This window comes from Centropristis striata, chromosome 18, assembly GCF_030273125.1.
Source record: "Centropristis striata isolate RG_2023a ecotype Rhode Island chromosome 18, C.striata_1.0, whole genome shotgun sequence".
Lineage (NCBI taxonomy): Eukaryota > Metazoa > Chordata > Actinopteri > Perciformes > Serranidae > Centropristis > Centropristis striata.
The window spans coordinates 11,787,780-11,809,532 of NC_081534.1; the positions used below are offsets into that span (position 1 = coordinate 11,787,780).

Consider the following 21,753-nt stretch of genomic DNA (forward strand, 5'->3'; position numbering starts at 1 on the left):
TGGCATCCTGAGATTACCCTCTTTCATCAGGTGCAGTATGTGATTCTAGAGAAAGAAAGTTGATCGATTCCTGGGTCGTCAAATACAGATACTCTGGATTGGTGTAATCTAACATCACGGTACACCAAACCCAAAGCGTTGGCATTTGATGTGCCTCATGGACTCAAAGCTCCAGTATTTGATGACCTGGGAGTGAGACTCTGTAATCAACTTTCTTTCCAGAATTGCATACTGCACAGGTCACTATGCTGTAAAGCACAGCTGAGTCAAGGTAAGAATCAACAAAGTGGTTGAATTTAACTTTAAAACATTGTCTACCTCCTGCAACCAAAGAGCTGTGAAAACTGTAATTCTGTGCTCCAAATTTAAAATATCTATTTACCTTGTTTGAGTATATACATTAACTATAAATGCACATGTAAATACTTTTATCTCCTTTTTACTGAACTAGAATAGAGAATAGAGTTTTTATTGTCATTGCACGGTAGTATAAAAAAATACGTGAGCACAACCATTGCACAACATTCTATATCAATCTTTGCTAAACCAACATAAATCCCTGCGCTGTATTTATATTTTTGTACCTGTTTAAAATGTCTGCTCTTTGTCAAATGTGAACTTCACGAATAAAGATGATCCAAAAAAAGTAAAGGTTTTAATGTGAAAGTTTCGACCGGAAGTTGTGTCTTTTCACTCCACATTGTCTATGTACTGTATACGTTAACTAAATGATGAGAAGCGAGGCATAGTGACTTGATGATACTCACTAGAGCGTCTCTGCGGCTCAGACAAGTTGAAGCTCAACCACAGGAATATTTTACCAACGCTTTCTGTCCATCAGAACTGACTTTTTTCTGTTGTTATAATTCTAACAGAGGAAGAGTTGATTTCTACGCTCGACATGACGGATCACCGATGAACAAACGGTAAGTGATGCAGCCTCACTTTAGGGTTGCTTTTTTGTGTTATTGTGACCGTTTTCAAGTGTATTTTCCTTATTTCTCATGTGAATAATCTCCCAGTAATTAAATTATAATATTATCAAGACCTGATTAAGAGCGACACTGCTTTCTCTACTAGTGCATATTTAAAAAATCAGTCAATTTTAGCTGCATAAAGTCAGACAAAGGCGCCAGACTCAACACTTTTAGAAAGTCTCTATTTTACCTTGGCTTTGTTATGAGAATTAATGTTGTTTCTCGTTGCCCAGAAGCCAAAATCAATTCAGAAATATCTTCGGTGTGATGGTAGAAATGATTATTACCAGCTGGGTATCCTTTTGATTAACCACAACAGTCAGCTGTGTAATAAGTGTTGATGACTACGTGGGCTTTTTTTCGTTCTGAAATCTTGTCATTTATGCGGGTTTTTCAATTATTTTATTATTATTATTATTATTATGTTGTTGTTGTTGTTGTTGTTGCGTTGGCTTTACCTTCTCGTTGTTTGGGCTCTCACAGCGCACATTGCTGTGTGTGTAAAAAAAAAAAAAAAAAAAGAACACACATAATATGTAAGTAGGATAGTAGTAATGTGTCATTGACACAAACTGATTTTGCACATTTGACCAAGATAACGAAATACAGAAGCAGCAGTAAATATACGTCTACAAGACATTTTTTCTTTTTCTTTAATGTATTAGACAATCTATATTCAGAAGAGATTTAACTTTGTAACACCCTGTTAGACATCTTGTGAAGCAAACTGTATAATACTGTAAACATAACACTCCAATAACTGACATCCAAACCATCAAGTTAAAAACAAAAGATTTAAGACAGTGAAACTTTAAATTTAAAGGTTCCTGGTAATACATCAATTTCACATCTTACAGGTTCTAAGGTGAACAGGTTATATACCATCATATTGCCCAAACCTAGATGTATATGACAGAAATATATAAATAAGTGAAGTGCTTTGTAATTCTACTTGAGTAAATGTAATTCCACCACTGTGTAATAGCACAGAATGTCACCATCACTCATATATTTTGTATTAGGAAATGTATTCACATGTATGTGTGTAATCTCTAATCTCATCTAAAGCAAACTTGTGAGTATGTATCATCACTGTAAAACTTGTTGACGTAAGCAAGGCTAGAGATTTTTTTTTCACCCTGAAGACTCTGAAAAATGTCTGCTTTTATGTACGATAAAGAGGGAAAAAGTATCAAGTATCAATGTCGACTAGGGTTGCAAAAGGGTGGAAGTCCAACAGGTGAAATACAGCCTTTTTACATTTGTGCATTTTTTTTGGGTGCCTTTTATACAGGCTGCATTGCACATTTTAAACTGAAAAACAAAAACAGAAAACATAAGGCTCCTCTGTTTTAACCCAGTAATCCACACAAAATATAGCGTATAATCGATTCAAAATACCAAAAATATTAAAAACAGAAAAAAAAGCTCACAACATTCAAACTACATGGTCCTCCCACATTGATCTTCCAGTGGAAGGCTTGTTAACATTTGTCTTGTCCACTGAATAACAGTTGATCTATGAGTCTTTTGCTACAACAGTGCAATACATTTATTGGCATTTAGAATGCTGAAGTCTATGAACATTCGGTCATCTTTGTTGAAATTATGTTTTTTTTAAATATATACCCTATTGGTCGACCGATACAGGTTTTTTTTAAGGCCGATACCGATTATTTTGACATCAGTCTTAACCGATCCCCGATACGTGCTGCCAATTTTTTTGGGCCTATTCTTGAAGACGATATTGCCTTTTCTCCCTCCATTTACATGATAATAATGACACACTGATATCAAATGTTACACAAGTCTCAATTTAAACAAAAAAGAAACATCTATTAACAAAACAAACACAACATATTAACAGTTGGATAGCAAACAATGTGTATGTTGTTCTAGGCCTCGAGGTGGTGCAGCTCTGATTAGTCCATATATTTGATGTGTTTTTTCTTTTTTCCGGTATCAGCAGCAGCTCACCAGAGAATGGCAAATGTTGCACCGAGCCTTACCTGGTGTTGGCTCAGTGAAATGGGCTAATTGATCAGCGAACGCATGCACGTATTGGCCAATGCCGATACAAGTAAAAAAACGCAAATATTGGCCCGATATATCGGCCTGCCGATGTTTTGGTCCACCTCTTATATACCCAAAAGAAAAAGTTAAGGATCTAATGTAATTTGTTTTGAAATGTTTTTTTATTTACCTCTTCCCAGAACTCTATGATTTTTACATTGTTAAATGCTATGGAAGGGTGTGCATGTACTTTCCATACATTCTGTGCATATACATTGATTTTTTTAATTGCTTTTGGAACTCAGAGGAATTAGATCAGGCTACACAGGGCACAATGAATTAATTGATTGCTTTAGTCTTTCTATGGGATTTAGTGAGTTATGCTTTATCTAGAGACTACTGAATGTTGTCAGGCTACGTAATAAGATTATATTAATGTCAAATGACGCAAAGACAAAGAGAGAGGGTTGACATGAGCCAATAAATAAAGGTGGAACACTCATCACTGACCTTCTGTTCACAAAAGCACTAATCTCGTCTTCCGCAATTAAACAGGGCTTTCTCTTTCACTTTGAGCTCTAACTGAGGGGTTAGAAATCTCCTGCGTTGTTATTAATCTCTTCAAAACAATTTAGCACCACCTTTGTGAATTTCATTACAATATGGCATTGACAATCTGAACACACTAATCAAACTGTGTCATTGTAGCGTTACAGTCATGTAAGATGGTAAAATAGTTTTCCACATTAAGGTATATAAGCTTCAGTTGTATGTAAATCAAAACTAAAAGGCAACAAAACGAGTAACAACATTGGAAGAAGATTCTGGAAGCATACAGACATTCTCATGAATTTATTCAGTTTTCCCTGCCATTATAAAACTTGAATAAGAATGAATGGGAAATATGATAATAAATACATTTCTCCCCTGACTTTCTTGAAGCGGCAACTCAATATCGCGCTGCGCTGATTTTACACATTAATATTCCAGTACTGGGAACTTGCCCAATCTTACTTCAGTATTGTGGAGTTCTAGTTGGCTTGTTATGTTGGCTGAGTTATGAACTTGGTTGTGAGGTTGTATCTCTTTCCCCTGATAATGCAGCAAATGATGTGTCTAATGTTACAGTTGCTTTGTCTGGGACACTCTGTGTAGACTGGGTTGCTGGATTTATCATGGATCGACAACTAGTCATACCTCCACACTTCGTTAGAGCACACCGCCTAAGCCCTCCAATAACCCAGGGAAAACCCTGTTCTTTCTTTGTTTCATTAAAATCCTTCTGCTGTGTCTTCTATTTTATTGCTGCTTCACAACTCACAGCAGGGACACCCCAGACATTACCAACATACTGAATAATAGTATGTTCTTTGATGTGGGGAGCATTCTGTATTCCAGGTCACATCTGTATATGCAGAGAAATCGTTCCCCTTTAGATGTTTGATGGGTGCTGTAGGCGGACCTTTTGTGTGTGTGTGTGTATGTGTGTGTGTGTGTGTGTGTGTGTGTGTTTTGCTTCAAGCTGTTAGATGCTGCCTAAGCACCGTGTGCAAGCTCTAATTTCTATCCACAAATTGTCTGCATTGGACTGTCATGGTATCGACTGGTACTCCTAAACAGATTATTCCTACATGGAAAAGCAGATCTGTCTTTGAAAGGCATTCTTAATTCTGAGCTGTGTTTTTTTTTTTTTTTTTTGTCAGTTCCTTACATGACAAATTTTCTTTAGAAAGACCTTTTCCCTGATTATTTTAATAATTTTTAATCTACTTGACAACCCACACCAATCCTTCTGAATAAGACTAAGTCCTCTCTATATTTTAATCTTCATGATTTGGTGCTTAGGATTTCATTACATTAGATACCTACCTCCTGGCTAATAATCTGTTTGATTCCCTGGAAACATATGTATGAAATTAAGTGGCAATTGACCGTAGGACTGAAAAATTCCGTCAAGAACCTTCAGAAGGTTTGTGTAGTGGAATTACCCCGGTATGGTTGGGGTTTTTCTGGATGTATGATGCTGTGAAGAAATTAATTTATCACATATTTACTGCAAAACGTCGGGAAGTGCTCTACTCTATTTCTTTCTCCCCTTCGGAAGATGTCCATGTTTCTAACCAAAAACTTTGAATTCTCCATCAATCAAACCATCATAAAGAGGTCCAACCATACTCCAGTATTATGGAATTCTCAGGCTGGCTTATTAGGCCGCGTTCAGACTGCCAGCCAAAATCCGATTTTTAGCCCATCCAGCTTGGAACTGGATGGCTCTTTTGAAGTCTGAACAGTTACAAATCACATGAAATCCGATTTTTGCGAACCGGATCGAAACCACCTTCGGGAGGTAGTTTCAGATTGCATTTGGACAGATGGGTCTCAGTCTGAACCGCTCCAAACACTCAGATCGTTTTTGACTGTCCGTGACGTCACTCTATGCGTAGAATCTATGTAATAGAAAGGGAGTTTGAGCTGATAAATAAAGAAAAAAGAAAGTATTTTAGCATGACTGAAGGTTTTGAAAGTTTGTCAGAAAAGTCCAACATTCCTTTTGGAACGGTTTGTTTGAGTTACAAACTGAGTAGCAGGTCTTTTCAAGATTAAGACAGGAAATAATGTTCCTCAACCACGGAGTGTGGGTGGGCGTAGGGCTGAACGGTCGGAGGAAAATATCTAATTGAGATTTTTCGTGCAGATTTAAATTTGAATCACGATTCGATTTTCTTCAAATCCGGCTTCAGTGCAATATTTACAATGTGTACAATGAGCAGTGTTTCCTCTAGGATTTTTTCAGTAGTGGGCTGGCTTATTAGGCCGCGTTCAGACTGCCAGCCAAAATCCGATTTTTAGCCCATCCAGCTTGGAACTGAATGGCTCTTTTGAAGTCTGAACAGTTACAAATCACATGAAATCCGATTTTTGCGAACCGGATCGAAACCACCTTCGGGAGGTAGTTTCAGATTGCATTTGGACAGATGGGTCTCAGTCTGAACCGCTCCAAACACTCAGATCGTTTTTGACTGTCCGTGACGTCACTCTATGCGTAGCGCCGGCAGCGCGGAGACGAGGTGTCCACCGGCAGCCGCGCCCGACTCATGCGGGCCGGACGTGGGCGTCCATCCGCCCGGTTTCTCCCCTGGTGCGTCTGAGATGTTGTGCACCTCTACTGGACAGTGATAAGGCCGATATACTGAGGTGACCTGCCTCCATCATGTTTGTTGTTGTTGTTCTTGTCGCTGTCGCAATTATATGACGTCGTGACGACGTGACGACGTCAGACGCTCTGACGCCGTTACTATGGCAACCTGTCAGATCAGTCGATAATGTGGCCCAGTCTGAACAGAGCCATATCCGATTTGGACACTTGCTAAAAACAGTGTGGACAGTCAGCCCTAAAAATCGGATTTGAGTAGGAATCTGATTTGAATCAGATTCGCCTGCAGTCTGACACCGTCTAAAGAGGTCAGCATGTCGAATGTACAACAATCCACATACACAACATGTGCACAGAGCAGCCCAACTCAACTTTGTTTATTCCAACAATGCTATGCCCACAATACTGTCTGACCAGTGCTGCGCCGCACAGCTACGACGTCATCACAACAAATCACACGTGCACTTGCAACCTTTTTTTTTTTTCTCCTCCGTGCACTTGCAACCTGAGAGCGCTCCTCTGCATTCTTTGATAACACTGCAACCTTCATGTTACAAAATGCACGTTCACTCAACAATAAAGCACTGCTCATCCTGGATTTTATATTGTTTTGATATATATTTTTAAGTTTATATTTTGAGAAATAAATATGTTGAATTGAAAAAAATAGATTTTATTATTAAACAAATTAACATTTATTACCCCATAAACAAACGCAAAAGTACCGAAAATTGGTACCGTTGAGTACCGGTACTGATTCCCAGGTACCGGGTATCGGTACCGTATCGGTTCAAATGTGAAAGGTACCCATCCCTAAATGCAATAAGGGTCCTGGAAGTCAGCTTCTATTTTGAGAGGGGGAAGAAAGGAAAAGTATGTAAACTAGCAATAGAAAGGGAGTTTGAGCTGATAAATAAAGAAAAAAGAAAGTATTTTAGCATGACTGAAGGTTTTGAAAGTTTGTCAGAAAAGTCCAACATTCCTTTTGGAACGGTTTGTTTGAGTTACAAACTGAGTAGCAGGTCTTTTCAAGATTAAGACAGGAAATAATGTTCCTCAACCACGGAGTGTGGGTGGGCGTAGGGCTGAACAGTTGGAGGAAAATATCTAATTGAGATTTTTCGTGCAGATTTAAATTTGAATCACGATTCGATTTTCTTCAAATCCGGCTTCAGTGCAATATTTACAATGTGTACAATGAGCAGTGTTTCCTCTAGGATTTTTTCAGTAGTGGGGGTAAAGTATAGTTGAGTATAAAAATGACACTTGGCTGCAAAACAAGCTTTAGAACTAATATTTCCTACAAGATTTTATGAGACTATGAGGCAGGGACCCAAATTAACAAGGGGGGTCTGTATTAGCCTAAATTTGGTGGCCTCTCACACTTTCTAATGCCGCTATTCCATCATGTACACTCATCTTAATCATTGCATATTTATTGATATTGTGGTGTTAACACAGCCATGTGCTCTTATTTTGAAAGCTACATGTGATTAGTGACAGGGAGTAATTCATAGGTTAGTAATTAATACTAACAGTGTACAGAGTTTAGCTTTTTGGGATAAAACAACTTTTTATTGACACTCTAAGGAGGTGTGCTCACTTTGAAGTAACATTGGCCTTCGTCTCAACCATCAAGAAGCTCTTCCCTTTATTATTTATTGAGCTTTACTTGTTTGTTTTTTTGAATATAGAATAGAATAGCCTTTATGTGCTTCCTTTCATGTATTCACAAGTAAATTTTCATTTTTTGAAAATGCAGTAAAAATACGTTTACCAGAACATTGCTTTTATTTTGAAGCCGGGTCTAACACATTCTTACCGTAACACTTAGTAAATACATGCTCCGCAAAAACAAGTGGGGGGTGACTGACCGCAGTTTGCTTCCTTCTCTTCCAGTAACGTTAACTAGCCATCTGCTCTTTTTTTTTTTTCAACAATATTTTATTGTCACTCATAACAATGGACGGTGTACAGTTATGGATATACAGACATTTTTGTAGTTTACAGTATTCCAACCACCCTTCCCCCCACCCTACCCTCCCATCTACCCCTGTTTTGACCCCTCCATTAATACATAGATTACATAAAATAAAAAATAATAAGATAAAAGGACAGTTCAGCAAACAGACATTGGGTAATACAATAAAATAAAAATAAAATAATTAATTAAGAGCAATAACAAATAAAACAACCCAAATACAGTAAAAAAAAAAAAAAATTTTAAAAACACAACATTAAAAAAAAAAAAAAAAAGATGTATATATATATATACACACATACACATTTTGACAGATAAACGGTTGTACTTGTTCCAGTTAAACGGACTTTGTTTACTGACCATGCGAGCCTTTATCTAATTAAGAGCTACTAGTTGACTACTAAAGAGGTGACAAAGTGAGAGAGGAAAATAAGTTTCAGTATACAAGAGAGCGAAGGCATGGTATTTAGAATGGTTTATGACCTCAGTAATCCACCTCTGTTTAGTCAGGGGATAGAGACTGCAGTCTGCCAAAGTAAGAGATGAGTGGCCATCTGCTCTTACAGGAAGTCTAACCTTACTCAGAAACTGGAGTAATGCTAACAGAGTGCTCATGCTTTTACGGTTGTCATGACGTCTCAAGTGTTTGACGTCCCCACGGCGAGAGAGTGGGAGACCGTTGTGTTGAGCCTGCCGATGTGGTCACTGCTATTCTAGCGGCGGGCAGAACATAGCAGCAGTGGGGCGCTGATACTAAATGCATGTAGTGGAGACCCTGATGTCTAAGTGTAGGTGTTTCTGCTGGATGTTGCAACTGCGACAGGTGTTGCACAGTACCTGTTTCTGGTGCACGTCTGCAGCCTCAAACATGAAATATTCCCAAATGACCCACATGCTTTTTTTCTTGGGGATTAAATACCCTAACTCCGCTTCTGGTTCCGCTGAAGCCATTTCAAAACACGTTAATGTTACAAAGCCCGAGGAGCAGGTTAATACTGATTGGTTAGGGTGACCAGTCCATTAGTAGCGTGCTGCTTCTGATTGGTGAGCTTGGCAGGTTGGTAGGGACTTGGCATGCATGTGTAGAATAGTTGACACAACAGATCCAGGGTCAGTCAGGAACGCTGCAAAAAAAATGCAGCTTTGGCGATCACATGATCGCATTATCTGAAACCATGATTTTGATTGAAGAACGATAAATCGTTAAGCACTAGGTGGGGTATCTCAGTAATAATGTGCATCTGGCTAAAAAAGAACTAAAGAACTATATGCAGTGTTGGATCAAAGTAAGGTGCACTTCTTCTCCGGTGGCAAGCAAGACTGTTTTTTTTCAAAATGTCAGTATAGATTGTTTGTACATGCAGCAAAATACAACTCACATTTACGTTTTAGACTTTCCTCTGCCATCTTGCTGACGTAGTAGTAATGATCGACAGAGTTTAAATGGCGGATGTCACAATCGGGCACGGAGGGAGGGAAGTGACATGGACGTGTCGAATACTGTCACCCAGGAGAACGAATTTGTGTCCCGCGGGAGAACAAAAGTAAATTAATTTTTACCTAACTTTTATGTTTGTGAATGATGTTTTTTTTAACATTTGAACTTGTGTTACGTTGTTTGCGTCGCTTGCTTTGTTTACGTAACTTACAAGGCTCATGGTTTGTGAATCACGTTTTTAACATAACTTCCATTGCTCACTTCAACCTCATAACCACTTCTGACATTTACATACATTTATTTACTGTTTAAACTCTTTTCTAATGACTAACCAGGAGGTTTTTTTGTCCTTATTCCTAGGTCAGTGGTTTTGTAGCCTTATGTAGTGTGGTATTTTTAGAACGCTCTGTGGTACCGTGAGCTGCAAAACGCTCCTTTTGAGAGAAGATCTGTGTTGTTATGGATGGTATCGACAAACAGTCTATTCTGCTGTTTAGGTTGGAGAAAGAGCAGTGGATTAGGCACAGGGTTTTGAACATTTCCCTCTCTATCTCACCAGAATGTGTGAACAATGGACACTTCATTTCTTACACTTGTCACAAAGGGGACTCACGTTTGGGTACTTGCAAGATAATTTGGCTCAGGCGTGTGCCCTGTGTACAAACTGTGACAGAAACAGAGGGACGATGAATTTACCAGCTTGATGATAAAATGTGTCGTCTGACAGTTAAATACTTACTGACACTTTTTGTTCTTTGTTCTGCACTACCAGTCGCTGTACTTTTGATAAACCTCCTTAGACTTTATTACAAAAATCTTTGGTCAGTTTCATCATTCATCATTCATCAGAAGACTCATTTGATGATTATGTTTCCAAGTATTTTCTGTCCATTATTCCCAACAAGATTCCCTCTGGTTAGTTGGTTGGTTGATATGCTCTTGTCCAACCTCACTTGTGACCAACAAAGCATTTTTTTGATAGCTGAAAACACCAGGTGCCCTTCAGAGAAGTGTTTTGTTTTTTCCAGCTGAGATGCTGCTCAGCAGGTTGCTCTGGTACATAATATCAGAAAAAATGATGGCACCTGGTCTCGATTGGTCCTAACCCTGACTGACTGAACAGCTTTGACAGCGGCAGCCTTTTAACGTAACCCAATGTTGAACATTTTTCAACTCTCAACACCTAGAAAAAAAACAAAAATCCAACACTGCACAGTATAGACACTGTTTTTGTGCCCCATAGACCAATTGATCGAACAGTTGGTGTAATTTCAGTCAACCAAGATTTTCTTGATTCCTCTTGGTTGACTGATGTTGACTGTCCATAAACAGCACATCATGCCACATATCCCCATACTTGATCCTTGCTTTTTTTTACACTCTTTGCAACCCTGATTCCAAAAATGTTGGGATAAAATAATGTATAGGACTGGACCCAACAATTCTTTTCTTTTATCAATTAATCCATCAATTCATTTTTTAATTAATCTATTGAGCATTTTTAATAACATTATTGTAAAAATTACAATCTTTCTGCACGAAAAAAAATATTATTTTCATATAGATAATTGTATTAACTGGTTTCACAGTTCTGCATAAAATCTCTTTAAAATAAAATCAAAATTACCGTAGTATATATGACATTTGGGAGGAGACAAAAAGTAAACAGACAGTAAACATTCTGTCTTGCAAAATGGCCCTGGGATCACGTGCTCGTTCATTGCCGTTGTGCTGCTGTGATATGACATTTCTAATTTGTGAGGATGTTGTTTGGTCTCTGCACAAAATACTCCCACACTTTGGATGCTCTTTGGCGAGGTTTTTCCCCTCAGCCTGCTCACCAGTAACCCTTACTTTCTTTGCGTCGCATCGATGTACGTAACGTGAATCCCCCTAAAAGAATGTAAACAAAACAGAATGTGATCATTTACAAATACTTTGCAACATATATTCAATTGAAAAAAAAAATTAAAAAATATCAACCTGTTAAGACCCACGTAACCACCAGTGGCTAGAGGTCGACCAAGGTTAGACTTTTTTTTTTTAACTGATGTAGGTTGTGTTTTGACCACATGCTAAACAAGCAAAACTACAGAAAACAGAATATGTGACCTTTCAAATGAAGCCTCATACATGCATTTTGACCTTACAGTTAGCTGGTATACATTTTGGCTAAAAATATGTTTTGATCTAACCCTAACCCAACTCTAACCCTAAAGTTACCTGTTCAGGTTAAAGTAAACTTAAGTTTAGTTTTGTAAATATACACTACGAATTTTGAATTTGATACATTCTGTTTCTATTTACATGACCTGTTTCAGAGATTGTGATAAAGTTCAAGAAAGGCTACATATTGCCCTGGCTGTTTTTCCAAGTGTTGTTATTGTTCATTCTTTGGCTACTTACTGGTGAAGTTTGTAGTTTTTGTATTGATATTGCAAAGTTCTCAGCACAACTTTCACAGGCCTGCAAAATGTTGCTGATCTCCTGTGGTGATTTTCCACTTGTGGCAAGAGTTACCAAGCTATTTTTAGTCAATTGCTTCATAGGGGAGGGGTTTAGGGAGTGAAGAGTCGACACCAATGCATTTTAGTAGTCAATATAGTGGATCATCCCTAACACTGGACCACCAGGTTTCTAGCATCCTATACAAGCGCCACAGCCAGAACAGATGTAATTCCATTGTTCGTGGTCACAAGCATAATAAATTGCATTTGTTTGATAAATGTACATGCACGACTGGTAAATAAACCAAAATATCACAGAGCATAGAGCGGGACAGTTATTTCTATTTCTCATGCTTATTTATATATATATAGTTTATATGTATTTTTATGCGCGTTATTTACTGTTGCTGCATGTATCCAGTTCAAATTAACTAATCTGCATTACAATGCTAAAGTTCAATTGATTTGTGTCGTAACATTGTCAGCTTGTCAACAGTGTTGTATACGACATCAGAGACTTGATAAAATACACCCAGTTACTGAATGTCCTATATACGTTTTCTATGTTGAAAAGAGTCATTGTTGTTGTTAGCCACCCACTAGCTGTCCATAATGCCTTATGGTTGAGTCTTCAAGTCAAAGGCTGTGCGGCAGCTCTGCTGTCAAATGCATTGTGCAAACATCCTTGTGTCTTTTCCTGTCATCTATACTATAAAGCCAGCATACAAAATACACAATAGAACAGCGCAGCCCTATTATAATGAATGTCCTTTATACATTTGGATCGTATGTATGGCACAAAAAATGGAAAAACATTACCGTACATTGGAACTGAATAGGATATGTCACTTGTCTATATATGACTACATATGACCTCCAGGCTTCAGAAAACATCCAAAACACATTTTTAGGAAAAGTCACGGGTTAAGTCTTGTAGTTTTTTGCAATCAAAAATAGCCTGTTAGATCGTTCATATAGAGTCAAAAGCATCATTAATGCCAGGACCAGATGCAGAGGTGTCCATATCTGAGTGTAGCATTCGTTAAAATATAGGGTTGACGGCTAAATGGTGATGCAAGATAGAGAGGGGGCTTTGAAAGCCCGTAAGACTTATAAATTCATTGTCACCTCCCGCATCAACTACTGCAACTCTCTTCTCTTTGGTCTCCTCCATAAAATTCAAATGGTCCAAAACTCTGCTTCTCGTATCGTCACCAAATCCAGAATCAAAACTCATCTGTTCCAATTAGCTTACTCCGTTTGATTGCACTGCACCTTTTTTTTTCCGTCTTTGTTTTATTCTTTTCTGTAACCGTACCGCTCTCTTTGTTTTGTTTTATTTCTTGTGTCTTGTTTTCATTCCGTTTTTGTCTTGTCTAAACTATTGTACAGTGTCCTTGAGTGTTAGAAAGATGCTTTAAATCCAATGTATTATTATTATTATTATTATTATTATTATTATTATAAATACCGTAAATACTGTAATGTAGTGCCAGTACTAAATCAAAAAGAAATGTTTCATATGCAACAATAACAGTGAGTCAGTTCTCTCCCGGCTACATTAATAGCATATCTTTGACAGAACTTGGACACATGCTGTTAGCTGTGAAGAACTACTGAAGTACATTTCAAGCCTTTGTAGGTTCATTTTTTAATCTGTAACGACTCAGCAAACCAGGATTGGCCCTGAAAGTAAAGTTTAAAGAGTACCTGGAGGTACACTAATGCAAGTGTACCTGGAGAAGCTTCTAGCAGCTAATGAGCCTCTTATTTTCCTTAAAAGTTGATGGAGACCAAAAAAGCTTAGGAGAGGATATTGGACTGTCATAAGTGACCAGAAACACAACTCCAAATGAATGCCATTGTTGCTTTGTGTATGACATGCTATGTGTGTAAATAAGCAATTGTTTGCTTATGTTTCTCTGCATTATCAAATCAATATTACTTTATTTATCCCCAAGGGTAAATTCAGTTAGTCTGGTAGCTCTGTTAGAATGAGACAGCCTGATGGCCGTAGGAGCGAAGGATCTGTTGTATCTCTCCGTCCTGCAGCGGAGAGAGAGGAGCCGTCCACTGCTGTTTTTTGGTCCATAAAGGTTTTGTGTAGCGGATGATCCAGGTGTTTCAAGATGACCTCGAACATCTTGACCTTGCATAAGTGTCCCACTGTCACTTTAAAAACATGCACTAGAAAATGTATGTGAATGTATGTGGGAATATGGGAGGGTAGAGAGGGGGGCTGTCTGTGAATGTCTGTGAATAGCTGGACAAGTATGTTTTATTATGTCTTGTATTATGTTAGAACTCTATTTGCCTTTATTTATTCATTTTTAATTTATAAGCACCAAGAGGACTGCCATCCAATTTCATTGTATTTTTTGTGCAATGACAATAAAGAATTCTATCTTCTATCTATTCTATCTTCTATGTGACCAAAATAATACAAAAATTACTACAGCGTCAAGATGCTCCAATTGCATCCACTAGTAAATACATTATAATTTAAGACTTGTAGCCCAAAATAACTATCTCCATAGTCTAAAAGTCACATTCAAATAAACAGCATCTTTTACTTACAATATGTTCAAAACACTCCTCTTAACTAACAGTGTTAAAAAATATATTCCTCTATGAAAAAAAACTGTGACTAATGCACAGCTGTGAAGATGCAGGTGTTATCAGTGTAACCTTTTTTTGAACATGCTCTACAGACTGAAACACAGGAAATAAGTGTCAGTCATCATTCATCGACATATGCTTGACTAATAACCACAAAGCACCATGTCCCTGTTAGCAAAGAGGCTGGTCACATAATAACCTCCTGTACCAGTCGCTCAAAGGATCTCAACCTATTTCTAGGAACTTGTTTCAAATTATTTTAGGTGGTCAGAAAGGCATTGTTTCTCAGCTTTTGCTCCAATAAGTAGGATTTCAATTCTGTGCTGGGTATTTTCTGCCAACCAGTGGAAATGTTGTTATATATACAGACTGAAAATGAATATACCTATGATAGAGCCCTGTGGGATACCACGTTAGGTCTATTTAATCAGAGTAGTGGTCATCAATGGCCATTATTTCAGAGAGACTGACATAGTGTTTGTGTCTAGCAGAACAGGAAGATATACAGAATCTAACACTAGCACTGAGTATTTTATTATTAGCACTCTGAGGTCATTCACAACTTTGACTAAACTGTTTCCATGCTAAAGTTACATATCAACACAGAAGGAAGTGCGTCTTACTGAGTTACTGGAAAACAATTAGATGTGAAGGGCAGAGAGGTGGCAGTGTGTAGAGCTTTTAACTTTCACACCAGAGGGCAGCGCATACATCTCAATTAACCCATAACCTATCTTGGACAAAAAAACATCTTTAATTCAACAAGAATGATAAAAAATATGCTGTTGGTTACACGCCCTTCTGCTGTTTCTGTTGAACAGCGATGCATTAGCTGTCTCTGGCAGCACATTAAATTTGCTAAATAAAATGACAAATATTGAAAACTTGATCACCTTTAACATCAGGACAAAACCCAAAATACTCCCTGTAGAACCTGATAATGTAATAAATTCCCGTTAATGTAATAACCCCGTTATTACATTAAAAATCTGCACTTGAGTCAATTGGAAATGTAATAAAACCTGATAATGTAATAACTTCCCGATAATGTAATAAAGTGCATTTCCCAATAATGTATTAGACTTTTTACCAATAATGTAATAAAGTATTACATTAATGGGAAGTTATTACATTATCAGGTTAGGCTTCATTTCGCAAGTCCTGATAATGTAATAACTTCCCATTAATGTAATACTTTATTACATTAATGGTAAAAAGTGTATTACATTATTGGGAAATGCACTTTATTACATTATTGGGAAGTTATTACATTATCAGGTAATATTACATTTTCAATGGACTCAAGTGCAGATTTTTATTACATTAACAGGGTTATTACATTAATGGGAATTTATTACATTATCAGGTTCTAAACTCCCAAACAGGGACAAAGGCATTTAACTTTTAATAGTCCTGTTGCCATGTATTCCAGCTCAGCTGCCTCGTCCACCTATAGAGACTGACCTCTGGGGGCAGGTGCTGTGCACCTGCCGGTTCATAAGACATGTGGTCATTAGCACGGTCAGTTGATCTTGGCACTTGTTTTGAGGGGCAAACAGCCACCCCCAAACATTCCATATCATAAAGCAATCTGTTTAATCGTGTGGCTTCACACATCTAATGGCTGGTGTTTGATCCTGCCATCAGCAGCTTCATTTGATTAAAAGCTGATTCCTGTACTGTTAGGTAATCATATACCTATTTCTATAATGTATCAGGGATTTCAACAATATTTCAGCATCCATTTAGCTGTCAGATTTTCAGAGACAGCACTGGTCATATTACCATGCCTTGGCTCCCTTTGGCTCTGTTTTTGACTGAATTTGATTTTTCTGTTATTGGTTAGAGTACAAAGAAGAAATATGGCATGCATAGGAGAGAAAAAAAATTCTGTAACTTATTCTTTTTATTTATTCATTTATTTTATATATGTAAGAAGTGTTTAAATTTGGTCATTTCTATAAAGTATGTGTGTGTACTCCTGCAGTGAGTGTGGAGACATATGACTCCATTATTATTCACAATCTTAGACAAAAAAAGAAACAGAAGCTTACTTTATTGTCAGTCGATTGTTGGGGAGATCATATCCTTAACCTGTTTATTTAAACAAGAGAGTAACTGCTTTAAAATATGGTTAAGGATGCTTAAAATGAACAACTAATTTGGTTTCTTTTAAAGAAAAATAAACATTTTTATTCCTTAAAATGCAAATTATCATCCAAAACTAAGTCATATTACATTATTGATATTTATTGCCAAGCTTAATACAGTGTAAGTTAATAAGACTTGCTAATTGACACTTCCTACTTTGAAAGGATCCCCTACACTTGCTGACCCTACACATTGCATTGGCAGTAGTCCCCTGTGTCATGTACAAAGCTCTGGGCTCAGGGCTCTGGGTGCTGGCATCACTATAAATGCTAACATTGACCACAGTTTGCTCCATAGAATGTCAGCTTTCTACAAAGATGCTAAAGCATAAATAAATTACATTTTACATTACTATATCATTATTCATTCTGGATATCTTATCTTTTCAGGGCCCCTCTGGCAGAGTGCCAGAGACCCCTGGGGTCTCCCACCAACTTGCCGCCTCCAGAAGTAGTCACAGAGGCGGAAAATTGGTGGGACTGCTATGAACAGGACATCCCGGCAAGGAGGAATATTTGACATTGCGCGTGACGTCTAACCAACACGCCTCCCACTCAGTCCGACATCATCTAGTCACTGTTCATCGGGCCGCCGTCGCTAACTGTGCACAGCGTCCGCCGCTGATCGTAAACAAACCGGCATCACTAACTGTACTAACATACACACTGTACTGCTACAGAGCTAACGTTAACTGTGTAGCCTATTTGCACTGTGCTACTGTGCAGCACTGCTGCTGCTCTGTCGAATATATCACTATGGTCTCCTCCCACTATCCTCCCACCTCGTTCCGCAACGCCAAACTGCACTATAAAAGGGCACAAATATCACGCCTTTGCGGGATCACTATGAACACCCTAAAGTGAAAAGCCGGCACAGATCTTTCCGGCAATATAGCAGGACATTTGCGGGACCGCACTATGAAAGGGGCTACTGTATGAGGGGGCTACTGTTGGGGCAGCTTGATAATAAGGAACTCTAATAATCTAACCTAAAAATCTAACCACGTAACAAATTCATGGGCTACTTGACACATGCTCTTCACTTTGGTCTGTATGCTTGGGTTACAGGTTTATATTTCCCATGTTAAGGTCAATTAGTTAATTTTATAATAGAGAAAGCACAGGCCTTACTAATAACCTTTAGCAAAGACTCAGTGCTATTCAAGTGTCCCTTTAAAACTTGACAGCATGACAGGGAGCCAGCATGCACAATACCATGACCCGGAAACGTCAAAATGTCTTGTGTGTCTGTTTTCTTGAACCTGCACAAATGAGGCTAATACACACATCACTGTATCAATCAGGAGGGTTTCAACATGTGCTGCTGGTTTCCCTTCTCTGCTGGAGTGACATAAGGCAATCTCTTGTTAACACCTGTGACATCTGGTTTTGATTGCTCCAGATCTTTTAATCCACCCTCTCCTCCGGCTTGACTGATTCATCTGGCATCATGACATGAAACAATGGTGACTTGGTTGAAAAGCTGGGGGGGAGGGGTACTAAAAAGCTGTCAAGCAAGCTGTAGCCAGGCTGTTGTCAGGCACTGTCAAGCTGAGCATTTTCGACAGCATTTCTTCTCAATATAGCCATTGTGTTTTACTTTTACTTAGTTTTTAATTGACTCTTCTACTCTTACACCCCCCGTTATAGTTGGGACTCTGTGTAAAACAAAGTTTGAGCATTAGATATTTTGTTTTTGTATTGTATGTAATTGAGTGTAGGTCGCGAATGACTTGTATGACCACAATATTGGCACGGAGACACATGAACCAATGTTAAATTCAAGTAGATATGTTGAATTCCAGTGATTTCTTTGAGCAAAATCAATTCCCTTCCCCACAGAAATGGGGTAGACTGGTGGCAATGTCAGACAGTTATCATAATTGTAAACCTGGTCTGCAGCACACATTAATGTTAGCTGTTTAACTATTAGTAATAAGCCCATAGCAAGATTAGCTGTCAGTCTGTTAAGTTATCATTACGTTTGCGGCTAATGATAAAATGACTTACATTAATGTGGGAGCTAGGCAACAAACTTGATTGAAGCTGAGAAAAATTGACCTGCAACTAGGCCTAGATCTATTTGATACGTCTTTAATTTTTTTCCCCCTGTGGTATTGAAAATTACATTGTGTATTGAGTATTTCCCTGGCTAACGCTATCAATTTGAAATTCTAGTATTGTGACAACCCTATGTCAGACTGGACGGATGAAAGTGGAGAGTGATGAGTTGATATTCTGTCTCACTCAAAATCCAATTGGCCACTGTAGATGCCACCCCATTATCCTAAATTATGACTGGCTAAGTGCCAGTTAGAACTTGTTTTAATTTTGTTGATTTTTTATCTGTGACTGTATTTTTGAATGTGCATTTTTTTTTTTTTTGTATGTAGTCTACTTTTTGAGATAACACTTTTTTGGAGGACTAAACATATAAAGTATGAAAGCTTAATATTACATTGTGGTGCCAGTCTGTGGTTATGTGATTCATAGGTCTAATTGTCTTTTAAATTTAAATATAAAAGTAGCAACAGACAAAGATGATTTTTGCTTTAACTTATCATTATGATGAATTGTACAATGTACTGGCTGTGAAATCTATAGCCTTTAATGATGAAGGTAATTAGATAGTAGACAGCACGTTGTCAACACCAACATCACTCCTGTTGTACCAACAATGAAATTAGCTTGGAACGAAACAAAATAGGTCCAAACTCAATAAAATTGCTTATAGTAGCTATCCCCAAGTAGCGGAAATGGCAATCAATGTAATCATAGCACTGAGATCAGGGTTCAAATCAAGAAAATATAATTGTTGCCATTGTTTCTTTATTTTGGACAGTTACCAGGCTAGCAGTAGGCATGTTGCTAACCCTAAAACAAACCAGGAGCCACAGAGAAGCAAGCCCTGGCCAAGACCACCAGACAAGACACCATTTACTCTGGTCCAACAGCCTCATGCTCGGTCACTCAGTTTCTGTGCTTTTCTTCTTACCTTCCACCGTCAATGTCCTCTTTGGTCTCCCTGCCTCTGTCGTGAAAACTGTAGAGGCTGCTGAACCTAGCTTGGCTCTGGTTCAGGCATGTAATTGGTGTAACTGTCTGGTGTTTGGCTTCATATCAAACCGTTTCGAAAATGTTGACACCAGACCAACCCAAGCTGTGTCTGTGTGTGTGTGTGTGTAAACCGTTTTCAATGTGAGGAAGCGGCTTCATTGTCTCGGACTTTTCCTCCACTTCACAGGACATTCTCCACTGAAGGCAGTGATGGAGAATGAGACGTGGCAGCACCCTTCAAACATCCCCCATTATCTCCTCCATGGCGACCCTTTCGCCTCCAGACTCTCCAGAGAGGGAGACATCGTTGCAGCGTTTTACATCTGTATCATAGGTCAGTCTGATTACAAAGATTGCTTTCTCGTTATATATTCATAAATGTGTTTATTTCAATGGAAGTGACATTAAGTGTTGCTGCAATCAGGCTTAATACTAATGTGTGAACATTGTGTTATTTTTAACAATATCTCACTGTGAGGCAATAATGTAATGAAACAGTCAGCTGCGAGGAATTAATGTTTGAAGTGAATCTTGTACAGGAAGCTTGTGAAGGAAGCATACAATGGCTCTATAAAATTAGAAATTCTTAGAAAGTCTGCAACACCATGAACATGTGATGTATAAGATGTAAAATATTATGTCCTGTGGCAAATAATGTTCAGATGGAGGCAATGAATAGATAGAGATAGAGAGCTACATAAGGGCCAAGTATGGAAGATGGGTGGTTAAAAGAACTCTAAAGCAAAATAATGAATATTAAGCATATTATATGAGTAAAGAAGGGTCAGTTGAGAACTTGTGAATATTTTTTGATAAATTTTAATTGTCAAACTAACAAGCTAAGTGAGCCTTACAGGTGTCTCATGGGGGGGTGGGATACTATCTCATACGTACGAGAAAAACGAGATAAAATTCACCTTGCCTTTCAGGGCTTTGTATTTCGTACGTACGAGTACATATGAGATAAACTAAAGTTTTTGCCGGAAAAACTTTAAGGCTTAATTAGGCTGTTTTGAGGGAAGTGCCTGACTCATTATTCAAAGGGAATGAAAGTTCAGCAAAATGCAGCATAAACAAAATGTTTTACCTTATTAGTTAACTACAAATGTTTGTAAAACATAATGGGACTGTGCATAGGTGCCGACTTGGGTTAAACAGATTAGATATAAGGTCTGATGGAATCATATTGTGAAGAGACTGCATCTTTCACATGGCTACTTATTATTTGCGTTGATGGTTCTACCTTGCTACTTAATATTCATAGATGACGGATTTTGGTGTCTGCAGGCAGCATAAACCTACCTAATGTGTGTATTTGCTTAATGCAAATAAGTAATACACTCGTGAATAGAAATAAAGTAATTTAGTTTAGTAATAACAGTAAATCACATTACTGGCTATTTCAGGCAATGCAGTTTTTCTGGAGGCAGCCACAGGTAGACAGGAGCACAATGGGGGTCATTGTTGACATCACACATGGTTGCAGTATAAATTCAGAGCCGCATTCCTTTTTATCACCAATATTATCTTAACAACATTCTATCAAGGCTTTGGCACGACTTGGAAGGGGAAGTCCACATTCAGTTTATGCTGGCAGTTCATGAGATTTATGGGAAATTGGTTTAATTCTGAGAAAGAATGAAAACTACACAAACCTTCAGGTGAAATAAAGTTTCAAACACAGTTACGTTTTCTTAGAGATTGCTGTTGTATTTGACCCAGCATGAAAATTTACCATCCTTCCAATCAGCGTGAAAAACACTGGGACACCTATGACGTGTACAAATAATACACATGAACTGTGGCAAATGCAATGGTTGCAGTTTAAGGCCTTAGCCACCTTCAAATTTCAAATCTCCTAGCAACCCAGGTTGGTTCATTCTAGGAAAGAATTGACAGAGAATATAAAGCCTCACC

General features: G+C 38.1%; 1 protein-coding gene across 1 annotated transcript in view; it reads left to right on the forward strand.

The window, feature by feature from the left end:
* The first annotated feature begins 698 nt into the window (after nucleotides 1-698).
* opn5 (opsin 5) overlaps nucleotides 699-21,753 on the forward strand; it is a 35,564-nt gene continuing 14,509 nt past the window's right edge. Inside the window, exons 1-2 of the mRNA XM_059357133.1 lie at nucleotides 699-926; nucleotides 20,024-20,170. Of these exons, the coding sequence (XP_059213116.1) occupies nucleotides 20,047-20,170 (124 nt within the window). The 5' untranslated portion in view covers nucleotides 699-926; nucleotides 20,024-20,046. The remainder of the gene's footprint in view (nucleotides 927-20,023; nucleotides 20,171-21,753) is intronic.